The following is a 13,987-nucleotide window of genomic DNA, read 5'->3' as shown; positions in this document are numbered from 1 at the left end:
ATCGTCTACGAACACATTACAATTACAACTGCGATCATAATAAAGCCTTGAACGGGGACACGTAAACACTAATTTTCTATCAGTATCGAACTAGACTTCGTCAGTGTCGGACACGTTTCCTCGGTGCTCTGTTTTCATAATACGTCTGTGATTTGATATTCCTAACCGATATTCAAGATGTTGAAGATATTCAAGAAGATGATGAAAGTGCTGAATCTGAAATATAAGAAGAGAAGAAAATTGAAGACGAAGGTACTACGCAAGAGGTGTGCTAATGCGGCTCGCAGAATAAATTTCCATAGAGCGAAAATGCGGGAATTCGGGCAAAAATTGATTATTCGTCTTAGACTTTCAATTCGCCCACCGTATGGATTGCCGCCGCGGAATTTTTCTCGAAGGATTCCCGTAGGATTCGACCCGCTTTCACGATTTATCTGACTTGCACCAGCTTTCAAGGAGTCACGCTACTTCCAACCGATAGCCTAGTTTTGGAAGGAACTTCATATTTCGACCGACTTTTCCGTTCAGCTTCTCAGATGCTTTTTTTCTCGATCGACGACTCGCGCACTCGCAAAACGTAATTCCTTTGAAGAAGTGCTCTGTATGACTGGCGCTCCTCGTACTTTCTTCTCTTCGATTCACAGCCACATCCCGGCATGACGAATCTTATTTTTGTGCAACTTTGGACTCTCATTGTTTCTCATCGTCGTCGTTGTCGTCGTAGACATTCGCGCAAAGCTTTTTAGCTCGCACGAAGAACTCTTAAGTACCTCTTGAAAAACCGTCGGTAAGTCTACTTTCTTCCACGATTATGGCTTATTAAACCGTCGTGCCTTTATTAGGGTGAGTTTCCCCTTTTGTTCCCCAAAGATTTCAAGATAATCGCTCGTAAAGGCGACTTCACTCTGGCTCATCTTTTATCGACGTGGCATCTATTTACTGTCACTCTATTTCGCCCTTTTCAGTCGCCTGGTTGAAACGAAATTTCTATATAATCTCAAAAGTAATTTTATTGTGAGACGCAAATTGATGAATTTGCGTGTCTCACGATAAAAATGGTAGCAATAAGGATTCAAAGTGCAATAATAAATATAGACTGAACAGAGCGGCCTTTATTCATACTTTTTACAAAAAGTCAATGTTAATTATGTCCTTATTGTTGTTACTTGAACTTTTGTGCTATTTTCTTACACCGAGAGAGTGCTAAACAAGATTCGTAAATTGTTTTGTACACACACGATGGAAGTTTACAGAGCGTAAATTACGATGTTCATTTAAATAGTAAGTTTTTTGCGCACTCTCTGTCCTTTATCTCAACCTATGTTCTTGCAAAATGTAACTAAAAAAGGAGGGCTGGTAATGCTCGAGGTCGCCGGTTATTGCTATGTTTTCTCCGAAAACTTCCTACATACTTTTTAAAGATGCGTTATTCTGAAATTCATGAAGTCGAACGACGTAATCGCGATAAAAACGAAGTGTGGAAAGCTCTTGAGAGAATCTCATCTCGCGTATGAGGTCGAAAACTTCGTCTTGAGATTATATTTCCAAATCAGGATTCAAGATTGCAACAGTGTCCTACAATATGTGTTGAAAGATTGAAGGAGAACGAAGGTCGGCAAGCTAAGTGTAATTTTGCACATCAGTTTCTTGCAAATTTCTGTCGAAATTGCAATTGATAAACGCAGCCACTTTCCGCGCTAATTGATTAATTTTCTCCATTATGCTATTTTTACGAGATATTTGAAAGAGAATTTGAGACGCTGCAGGATGAACAGATTTATCATTGAAGCTACAGTTACTCTATGTGGATTATTTACCCAGGTACCGAGTTCTTTTTCATTGCGAAGTTGCGCTCGTCGAAACTTAATTTACTTTGCGGAACGCAGTCGGCAGAATTTTCCGCATGCATCTCCCATCTTGTGTTTGGTTTTCGAGAAAGTACTTGCACTTGTACACCACGATCCGCACACATACACGAAATTCGTCGTCGAGGCTTTGCTCTCCCGCGAAGATGCTCGCGCGTATTTTGTAGGCAGCGGGCCGGGACATTATTTTGAAATTCATGAGGTCGAATAACGTAACCGCGTAAGGGCGAAGTTTGGCACGAGGGTAGGGAAGAGGCTGGCGAAGTGGCCCGGTTGAAGTAACTTTTGTTGAATACGAACGTCGGCGTGAAGGAGATGGCAACCGGTGAAGAAAAAAAAATGCGCCGCAACGCCTCGTCGGCAAACACATTCGCTATTTTGCATGCGTCGGCGGAAAGTGCATCGTCGATATTTGAATATCCACCCCCCCGTCTCCGAAATTAAATATAATAGAGAGAAATCAATTTTACATCGATGAACGGAGGTTGCGGTTGGTATTTCCGGTTAGCGTCTCACGCCATATTATTTGCTACTTTATTGTTTAAAAAGTCAACTCATGCAATAAAGACATGTATTGTGTTTCATGTATCTCATAGAGAGTCGTTTATTCTTGCAATTTTAATTATGTTAGAGGATTAATTCTTCCAACAATTGACGAAGAGAAATTGGAAAACCATTTGCGATATTACTTCATTCATTTGTATCATCCATCAATTTTCCAAGATGGAATATTCCTGCTTTTGTTGTCATACTTTGAAAGAAACTACGAGAAGCTCATTCGACGTAATTTATATTAAACTATAGACAAAGTAAAGTACTTGTAAATTATCAATTTGCGCGCAATTTGTTGGACTAATTACTCATATTATTGGTGAAATTGCATCGTATTATATAATAAAGCTAAAATTAACGGCAAATTAACCTATAAGCACATAATATTCCTAAAATATTATATGAATATTAAAAATTAAAATAATATTGTTATAATATTTCGAGAATTGTATTAAAGAAATATTATATATAATATTATTAGTATTACAGGACTATTCTATTGATGTTATATGTTCACTTCATATAATATTTTTGGTATTATTCTCTTAATATCTATAGAATATTATTAATAATAATAATTATTATACTTTTTTATGTTCATATAACATTAAATAATATCATTTTTTAATCATTATATTATCAGTAGTTCACATATAATCACTTATTAATATTTCAGGAGTATTATTTAAAATATTACATAATATTACTGAAATATTATACTAAAATATTTATATATTTAACATTTTAAGAATATATGTCTAGAATAGAATATTACGTAATGTTAAATAATACTCCATGCTTATAGGATATAATTCGTCTAGAAGTGAGTGTTGCATTTGTAACATTTACTTTAAATTTATTTGAGATAAATTCATTTTGAGTAAATTCGAAATCTATGCAAATTAATTATACTTTAGTATTAAAGCTGAAATGTATATATTGATAAATGTCGATATGTATTGATATAGATTCTTTATTTACAATATTTGGAATAAAATCAGTAAAAAGAAATTATTTTCCTAATTTTTAAACGCCGCACTACGGGAACAACTCACTGGTGTATGGCACATCCAACTCAATTCGATTATTTATAATCATCGAAATAAGCATATTGTAAAATTTTTTTTTTAATTGAAACATCAGACATTAAGAAACATAATGATATCAAGCAAATGTATTTTTATTAATAAAAAAATTACAAGTAATGGAAAAAGTATTATAGAAAAGATCGAGTACGGCATACCGAAAGATATTTAATGACAAGGAGTGTTTTTCATTTATGTTTTTCATTTTCCAGTTAACTTGTAGTTAGACTTAACCTGACGATAATGTAACTGATTTTTTTAGATTTATGGTTAATTACTAAACTGATGAGATTTTAGAGTCTATCCAAACTATCAATTTAGTGATTAATCAGTTAGAAAAACACAATTTTTATATTATCAAGTTAAGTGAGGTTAATCTAAACGAAGAGTTAATCAGAAAATGAAAAACTTGGTGATACAAGTCGATACAAATATTGTTCCATCTTTCTTGGCATTCCATGAGAATTTCTAACAAAGACAGAATAATACTTGTGTCATGGAAGGCCCTCTTTTAAAGCGGTGCCGCCCTTTAGAGGATTAATCGACATAAGAAGATATTCCAATATTTACTCAACTAAATTTTTTTGTTTTGTACAAGTTTCTAGCGCTAATATGATCTATCAATTTCGTACTGGATCGTTGGGAACGCATCGGCAGATTTCTCCCGACCACAAGATGCAAATGGAAACCTCCTAGCTGCGCATGCTAATTAAAGCGAAATTCTCGATCCTCGTATCGACTTCATTAGCGGATAGATATACGGCGGACTGCGGAGGGAAACACCACTAATGATGATAGTTATGGATGTCTGCCGTACTAGTAGTGTCGATGATCGGCGCCACCATTATGTACAGATCAAACTTTTCAATGCGACCCTTACTATCACGAGCATCGGATTAACAGTTCCGTTCATTAACTCTAGCAAATCTTCACACGAGAGTTATCCGCGATGAAAGATGTCCTAGAATCACCGACGTTCCTTTCATCCAGTTTTCTTTTCAACGATCAATTTTTCTCCACTTAATTTTTTTTTTGACCTCGGTCGCGTCAATCTTTTTCATCGTTTGGAGCCAAAAAGGTCAAAAGACGAAAGGACACTTAATTCCCATTTCTACCAATTACGTAATTTAATTTTAATCTCGGTTCAACTAATTCTTCATCTTTTTCTAGTTGTAAGAATTAGAAAAAGATAAAGAATAAATTGAACCGGGATTAAAGTTAATCCACATTGGTAAAAATGAGTACGAGAGTAGTGTTTAGTATTTGTAATTTGTACAATTGCATGGTAAAATATTAAAATTATGATTAGCACTATATAATTCATGATTATTTTCGGTGCCAATTATATGTTTTTCTATATAAAACTATAAATATGATTATTACATTGTTACAGTCATAGTTATAATAAAAATGGAATTCTTAACTATGATTATTTTATCGTGCAATTATAATCTCAAAGTTTGTAATCATCAAACACCTTTCTCCCAGTAAAATATCTTATTCCGTAATCTACTTAAGTGTTAAGTCACGACGAGCCAAATTCATTCGGGAATTTGTCCGTTGCGGAGAGATTTCGTAATCTTAAATAAATTTTGGACGGAAATAGAGTAGGTGAACCACACGGTAAGACGCAAGTCAGGCGATTATCGTAGCCGATAATCCTGTTTACCATCCGCCGTTCGATCCGACGAGTTCGTAAAATTCCAACGCGTCCCATGTAAGAGAAGACGCGATCCACTTTCGCGGCTCTTTGTGTGTTTCGAATATCGGATCGTTCCATCTTCTCTGTTTCGCGGTTCAGTGACGCCGAAGCACAGCGATCGCAACAGAAGCGTTTCATCCTAACGAGCGGCTTTAATTTCTGCCTTCTTTCCACGTCATTTGCCGTAGAGGAGGATCTCGACGAGAATCACGACTCGGGGAAACTTCCGTTCTCAAATTATCCAGCTTGTAGGCAAGTCGTGATACAAGTTGCATAAAGGTTCCTCTTATTAGTAGATAATTATATCCGATATCGATTCTGTGATCTCGTTACTTCTTCTATTGCATTTCGATTAAATTTTAATTGAAATGAGGACACTTTTGCTAAAGTTAAAAATTACTAAAAACCTTTATAAATTTATGTACTTAAAATTGATTAATTTTACGTCTGCAATTTATTAAAAGTTTCACTGCCATCATTCAATCTGTTATATTGACCTGTCTTAAAGTTTTATTTTGATAACACAATGTTTCTTCGCTACTATAGTTTCCAACATGTCAACGAAACGAATTGACACTTAATCCCTCATTGGCAGTTTTATCGATAGTATTCATCCTTCATTACATAACGATGATCCGTCGCAGGTGCGTGATGTCGATCAATTGTCGATAAATTTACGTCATCAAACAGACGTCATTAATAACTTCTCGTGATCGCGGAAACTTTATTCATCAACGGTAATAAGGTACGCGTCTAGAAGCGTAGATAGCAGGTGATATGAAGAATAGGATTCGTGCATAATCCTGTTCCATGAAACGAAGTATTCCAACTCTCTTTGGTCCTAAAATCTTCGTAATTTCTTCGGCTAAAGTTTTGATCGGAAGCTCGTGTATCCAGAAGTCATCTATCTCGAAAGGCAATAATAGCATCCTCGCTCCAACCAACCAAGCCCTTTCCTTGGCAGCCTATCACCAGGGCTATCTTCGGCCAATATTATTTTAGCTACGTCGTGTATTTCGCATCCTTCCATCACCATCGTCATCATCGTCGTCTTCGTCCTTTGCACGAGACGACTTACCGAGAAAATTGACCTACCTACGGCTAGGCAATCACCGGCTCGTAAGCGGCCGACGAGTAGCCATGCCCAAGAATAACAGGATCACAGCTAAGATTGCTTCCGGTAACAATTTTGATATTCAGATTTCGGTCGAAAATTGCGTTTTATTTTCTATTTGTTTCTTGACTACGCTTTTTCAACTATCGCCGGATCGAACAGAATTTAATACACTCATTCGTGCATTCGGTATTTATTCATCCGATAGTTATCAGATCCAGATGAGCCCAACGGAGCGTGTCACGAGTTTTCTTCTTCGATAGCGTCCGTGGCCGGAGAGCTCATCGGGCTCGCAGCCGGCGCGTGAGATTGGTTTGTCATCCGAGCGAAGCTTCATCGTTCCCGGGTATCACTCGCTCAATGTACCAGCGTCCGTCTCCACTTCCTCTGTGCGGACGATCTTGAGACAATTCCGTGCGGGTCGTCGGGCACGTAAAACGCTCTTCGCCGGGTCGCACGGGAGATTTTCTTTCAGCGGAAACACGAACGAAAAAAAAGAAAGCGAAATGGAGAAAACGGCGATCGAAAGGTGGGTAAGGAAGAAAAAAAAAGAGAGATACAGCGGTTGCTTCTTGGATTTAAGATCTCGACGGTTCGCGAAGATCGAGAGAAAACAACCTTGCGATCCGCGAAGTTGAAAGAAGAAGCCGGGACGGGAATCGGGGATGGTAGTTGTTCAGGGGTGGAGAATTGAGGGATGAAAGCAGAGTAGATACAGCGGGGGAGTGAGGGAGAAACCGGAGTTCGTGACGGTGGTTACGAAGCTCTGAAGCGAAAGGGGAGCTGGCTGGTCCATAATCCATACGTCCGCGGGAAATAAATAATACACGAGCACCGGGACCGGGGCGGACAGCACCACCGGATGTTGGTCAGAGAGGATGAACCCCTATCCCCATATCCGAGGAAAATATGGAATCCGAGTCCCTTTCCGTGGCTTGTCTCCACCCAGACTGCTGCTTCTCCCTCTTTCTTTTTCTATGATCCTGAGAGACGAGAATCTCGTTCCATATAAGAGCTCCTTCTTGCCGCTCTTTGAACAATATTCCATCTAACAGCGCGCACTCAATGCGCTGAAAACGTTCGCGGTGTACTTTCGCAAGATAAACCGTGTATGAAACGTGCGTCGTCGCAGAGAACGCGTTCTTCTAATTGCACTTGCGAAGCTTTCCACGTGTATTTATTTTTCGAGTTGGGGATAAACACTTTTGTGACTTTCCGTACTTCGGACGAGTAGATGTACATTTTTACAATGTATATGTACATAACATATTTTTTACATTGCATTTAATTTACGTTATCGCGTATTTCGTGCGATGCTACTTACACTGAAAAAAATGATATTGTCCGAATACTTGTAGTATTATTTTTTAATTGAAAATAATTTTGTCAATTCAATAACACATTAATTAAACAAATACGTCATGCTCTTGTTTTAATAAAATATTATTTGTTTTATTAACATGAGCTAACAAAGTTATTTTCACTTAAAGATGTATCTGATATACGCAGTCCCTATTAAAAGTTTGAAGTTAAAAATGTGTTAATATTTACACTTTCTGTATAACAATAAATATCAAAATTAAATAGATACGAAACAGTTATGTGATCATATTTTTAATTAACAACACTTTTTTATAGTTTATTTATTGAACTTAAAAAATGATAACAAATACAGTAAATAAATAAAAAGGTGTTGTTGATTAAAAATATGATGTTAAATACACAATTTTTGTATATATGTATATAGTTTTCATATTTATTTTTATGTAGAAAGTGTAAATATTAACACATTTTTAATTTCAAACTTTTGGTAAGGATTGTATATCTATAATAAGGATAGATATGTTCTTAAAATAATATTATTGATACAACATAATTTTTTTCAGTGTAGCTGTCTCGAGTGAAAAATTAACTTCTAGAAGTAGTATCGTTTTATCATTTAAAAATAATATTTTTTTACAGATTTTACTCAAAAATATCTTGTGATTGAAAAATCTATCATTGTATGCACTCTATCGATATCAATCTATCTCTATTAGTACATATATTGGCAAATAATTTTTTCGATAGTTTTTGATAGTTAGAAGTGCACTCATTCGTGCCGGAATCTCGTAGCGAACCTCGAATTAATGTACAAAATTCCTTCCACGCGCTAGAAGCATGTGAGTAGCATGAATGAGATAATAGAATCGTGACTCCCAATAAGACCCTGAATTTCATGGTTTAGAAGTGAAGTGGGGACAACTTCGTTTATTACATTCAGCGCTCTGAACCACGCGCTATTACGAAATTCCAGTGTTTAATGCTACATACATTTCCATCTTTAGTACTTAGGTATAATTAATCTGCATAGATCCCGAATTTAATTTTTAAGTGAACGTTTTAAATATACAATTTTTCCTAGAGAGTTAAAAGAAACAAAATATTTTCAGAAACAAAAATATTTTCGTATTTGCTTCTTGCGAATTAAATTGACTCATTGTTTCTGATTAATTACTGATTATATCCTGATTTACCAATCGCAGTTGAGGTATATGTACAATAATTTTATTTATTAACGTACACTTTAATAGGTATGGTTGTCTATTAAAAGGATTGTATATACTAATAATTTTGAATAATTGAATGATCATTTATTTATTGTTATTTTAATTTTTATGATCTATTTTATTAATTTGATAACAGAATGTGTGCTGGTACATTTTTATTTAATGACTCATCATGTTCAATATTTTTATCATTATTTTATTTTATACTTATTGCAACTGTTATAATGGAAGAATATAAACAATAATGTTAGAACGAAAAGCATTGCATTGTGCGGAAGGTAGATAGAATAAATACTATCAACTTTTTGCGTAACTATAAATTGTATAATTTTGACCGTTTGATTAATTTTGTCAAATTTGGGTTTAATTTTTTGACACTGATGACCTAATAATAAGATCGAAACGTTTGTTCTAAAAATTTGAAATATTAGGTCATTTAAAAAGTATCCGCGGTTTTTTTTTGTTCAATTTTTGAATGAAAAAACCGCGGATACTTTTTAAATGATCCAATATATAAAATTTAAAATATTATAAAAATCTGGCTTGTAGCTCCTTATTTATTGTTTATTTCCATTAAATTTCGAGAAAGCAAAAATGCTTCCTTGTGTAAAGCGAAGATTAGTAGATATTAATTTTTTTTTTAATTTATTCGAAGAAAATCGCAAATCATGGACTTTGCAATTCGCAATTTTGCTCTTGGCTTGTTTTCTGAAATCGAAAGAAATCTTTGTAAATGATAATAAAATCGGTTATTTTGTAAACGAGTGAATGCAGTTATTTAAATTGGTCAGCAACTTTTCCAGTTAACATTCAAAGAATAACGAAGTCAAGAGTTGCTCTTGTCTTTTGTTGCTCGATGACCCGAGGGTTAGTCGCGAGTGAATCTGCCATATCCTATGGTTCACTTCCTTCTGTTTCGTTCAGTCGTCTTTTCAGTCTTTGATTTTGCATTCCGTCTCGACGTAGCCGAAGTTCTCAGTGGTTTTCCTTACGAGTTATGAATTATCTTTCATGCATTTTCGCCTGTGTAAGACAGTGAAGGCTTTCGCTGTCAAAGCTCATCTACAAATTTAACGGACTATGTCCAACCACGATTGCATAATATAGCTTATTTCGTGAATAAATGCAGCAACGGTACAGCGGGGAATAAATATTTTGTTAAGCGATACACGATGCATGCGATCTCCTTTGACGTTGAACGTTGCCGACGAGAAAACCGCGATTCTATAATGAACGGCATGTGAATGAGAAAAGTTGTAATCGTGAAAAGGCGAGTCTCCGCTACATCAACAAGGAAAACATGTTCCTAAAAAGAAATCGTATTATTTTTTTAGATATTTGTTAGATTTTCTATACAAAATATCCGCGGAATAATGTGACGATGTTAAATGAAACTAATTTCAGACAAAAAATTTGCTAAAACATACCATAAAGGCACAATCTGATTGATTAACTTTTTAAACGCTACATTACGGAAACAACACTAAATGTGATTATACCCAACCAAATTTAAGATTGCCTATAACTTTCGTAAAAATAGACATATTCACCGAAAGAAAAATTTATTATATTATTTATTTGTAACTATAATTATATATATTGTTCTTGTTATTAAACATTATAATAGTAATTGTAATAACAATTTTTTTTCTCCATGTAAATTCTTTACAGTAATTGCACGTAGGTCGATTAATGTAATCTCTCAAGAGTTGAAAGTAGAAGTTCTTGTGATGATTTGCGAAGGAAACGAAGGTTCATAGGGATTAATTATTAATATCTCGCGAGAGAAATTCTCTTCGCTCGAGTGACCGCAACGTTTTTCCGCGTCCGAGAGTCTCCGTTAAGTATTTAGATTCAGACCTATGTTAAAAGCATCTTACTACTACACGCTTCTGACCCGTTTCTTTTGACGCCAAGTCCGAGATTTATCAGCACTCTAAGAACGAGACATCGAATAGGATTTTGCTGAAGATCCGCTTCTTTCCACTTTTTAAGTAATCGAAAGATGCTCGACGTGATAATTTATTTCAATTCCTCTCGAAGTTCCGAGGATAAAACGAGACGAGCGATTAATACTCGTGGAATATTGTATCGTCCAACTTAACGTTATTCTGTAAAATTACAGTAATACTTTTACGATTTACATATTGTTGCAATATTTTTTTTTTATTGGTGCTCTGAAAATATATTGTATAATTAATAATATTTGAAAATCGTCGTAGAGTTACAAAAAAACGCGCGACGTTCGCAATAATTCTGAATTACGTTATTGCTCGCTGACGTAATATGTAACGTGACGTGGAAAGTGGAATTTATTGAGGAGTCGTGTAAAAGAGTTATTTATATCAAATGTATTCTCTATTGTTGCAGAGGGGTAGTGACGAGCTTCTATCGCAAAGCGGGGCAGTCAGCAATGGTGCTTCAATGAGTCCGCAACCTCATCACGCAGCCGACAACAACAATGACGCTAAGAAGGTGAGTGGTTTTAATTAAAATAAGATACTGCGAGCGGAATCCGATATCGTCAGATTTCACAGAGTTCAAAGATAGGCTCTAAGGCTTTTGTCTAAACGGCCGAGAAAAGAATCTTCTGACAATCTTATTAGAATAATTATCGTTCATTACTTAATTTTATTCGATGATAAACCGTTGCAACGGAATAGTGCATGTAACGAAATAACGAAATAGTACAGCGAAAAATCAGAATTTGAAAAAGTTAAGCTGTTTATCCAATACCTATTACTAAAAATCTCATTGACTTTGATCTTTGATCCCTTTACGGTCAAATGATTGACTCATATTTTGCTTCGGTGGAACTGAAGTCCTTGAGTATTTTTTGCTGAAAAAGAAATTTGAAAAAATTAAGCCGTTTTTAAGAGCAGACGAATAATTGAACGGACCAACACTGTAAAATTATAAAGCAGTTCTCTCTCTCTCTCTCTCTCTCCATACTGCACTGTTTAATAATTTTAAAGAACTCTAAGAAATGGATGGTCGCGTAAATCCTCCGATATTTTATATTTCGTTTCTCTTCGAAAATCTCTCTTTTCTATTTCGGCGACTGTGTAGTAATACACGCAACACGATCGAATAAAATACAAGGAACGCCGATAACTTCCTTTTCGGTCCGTCCATTTCGCCGATGGCGGGAGCGGTCGTGCGGAGCTTTTTGGAAGAGCTTTTTTTCTCCCTTCCAGCTACCTCGGCGACGAACCGACCGCAACCAGAACGCGCAACGAACCATAAATCATTGCATACCAAAGAGAAATTCGTATGCAGTGACCTCGATTGAAATGCATCCATTGAAATCTGATCGGTCGCTTTCGCGTCCCCGAAGAGTTCTCGCGTTCCTTCCGGCCTTCCCAGTTGCGACGAACGTATGGCTGTCCATCAAAGGGATTGGGAATCGTTTTTTCGGACAAGTCGACTAAAGCCGAATCGTTGCTCGTAGAAATTTTTAACAAAACGAGATGGAAAAAAAAAATACTCGGCGGATGAACTCGCGAAAAGAAACTTAAAATTTTTCACACAATCTATTAACGTATCAGCGCATGTCAACGAGAGATACGACAAATATTAATTAGCCTCGTGTATGCAATGTCGACAGTCGTGAGATAATCGTCGGCCGTTGGACGAAGAGAAATTATCGACGTGTAGTTCCACAGGAAAAATTAATTCCTGGTGCAGCCCTTACACGTCACTTCGAGCCGATGAAAACTGTAGCAGAAAGAAAGTGGCCATCCGATAGATAGAATCTGACGATTATTAATCGATCTACTTACAGGTTATAGCATCAGTGAAAGAATGGATGATTTTGTGAATGCCATTAAGCAGTCTATTTATGTCTCACTGAAATTGATAGTCGGGTCAAGTGTAAATATTTTATCGGAATATTTCGACGGGACGTCAAAAGTCGACGTCGGCAGTGGAGAAGAGATAAAGAAAGGATTCCGTACTAATTAAATGAATAATTGAGTCTTGATGAAATGAGTTACTTTTCACACATAAATAGTGTCTATAATGAGATTTTAAGGCATAAAACTTAAACTTCGAGCTTTAATCCGTGAGAAATCGATCACATTTGACTATGATTGGTCGATTTCTTAAAATTTAAGTTTTATCTTAAAATCTTATCGTAGAAACCGCTTAACGTAGCTTATAGTGAACAAAAGATATGACTTAATATCGAATAGTTTTGAAGATATGATGCGTCAAAGGAATAAAACTTGTATTCATAGAGCATCTTTGATACACCATAGTTAAAAATTATCCATTGAGTGAGAGCCTAATATCTATGATGACTTTTGTTTACCACATTCTAAGTTACATCATACGTAAAAACTGTTTTATTTCTGAGTCCAATTTTTCATGTAATTATTGCAGAATACTTTCTGCGAACGTTTAAAATTTTCAAGAGATTAAAAAAATTCACGCCTTAAGAACTGAAAGAGTAAGAGGGCAACATTCGTTTCGTAAGAGAAGGGAATATAAATGTGGGCCGTAAGATACGGCTTTTTAGCGTGGTAATGTACCTTAATTAATATTTTGCGCGCTGCTGAGGCAACAGCCGTTTATGGCTCAAGCTTTGCCACCGTGAGGAGGACGAACGACACTTTTCTCGTGCACCTGCTCTCGTCACGTATGCTCAACGTCGTCACACGTCGTTTCAACGAAGGACGGTGAAAAAATGGTGAAATTTCCGGGGACGCGAATGGCGACGACGACGAGGACGCCGACGTGTCTGAAAACCGCATGGAACGCCGGGCGTGTCTCGGATCACTCGGTTGCACGTGCAACCGCCGGATGTGCCGAAAGTTCGACCTCGTTCCTCGCGTCGTTAATCATTTTCCGTATAGCTAGTAAACAGAAGCAAACCGTGGCGCGATACGTGTAAAGCGTTACGCGGCCGCGGGCTTTCATTTTCCGTGGAATTTACCGAAATTCCTGTTTAACTGAATCCACGAGTTTGCGTCACCGAAAAATGCCGATACAGTTTGATTAATAGCTTGGTCGGAACGTAACCCGTGCTTTCGCCCCGTTCGCCCGTCCGTATTTTAATCGGGAAACGTAATGACCGATGCACTCTTTAAAGCCCCTGAGTTATCTTTTGGCACATGTTT

General features: G+C 36.4%; 1 protein-coding gene across 17 annotated transcripts in view; it reads left to right on the top strand.

Annotated features, from left to right (window-relative positions):
• The window catches only part of heph (polypyrimidine tract-binding protein 1 heph), a 532,621-nt gene that overhangs the window by 360,770 nt on the left and 157,864 nt on the right, over window positions 1–13,987 (top strand). For all 17 annotated transcript variants that reach the window (XM_087409801.1, XM_087409779.1, XM_087409827.1 and 14 more), the window contains one exon: window positions 11,238–11,342. In XM_087409801.1, coding sequence (XP_087265927.1) covers window positions 11,238–11,342 — 105 coding nt within the window. The remainder of the gene's footprint in view (window positions 1–11,237; window positions 11,343–13,987) is intronic.

Source organism: Acromyrmex echinatior, chromosome 1 (genome assembly GCF_024713525.1).
Source record: "Acromyrmex echinatior isolate Ae372 chromosome 1, ASM2471352v2, whole genome shotgun sequence".
Lineage (NCBI taxonomy): Eukaryota > Metazoa > Arthropoda > Insecta > Hymenoptera > Formicidae > Acromyrmex > Acromyrmex echinatior.
This window is presented reverse-complemented; position numbering and strand designations above follow the sequence as displayed.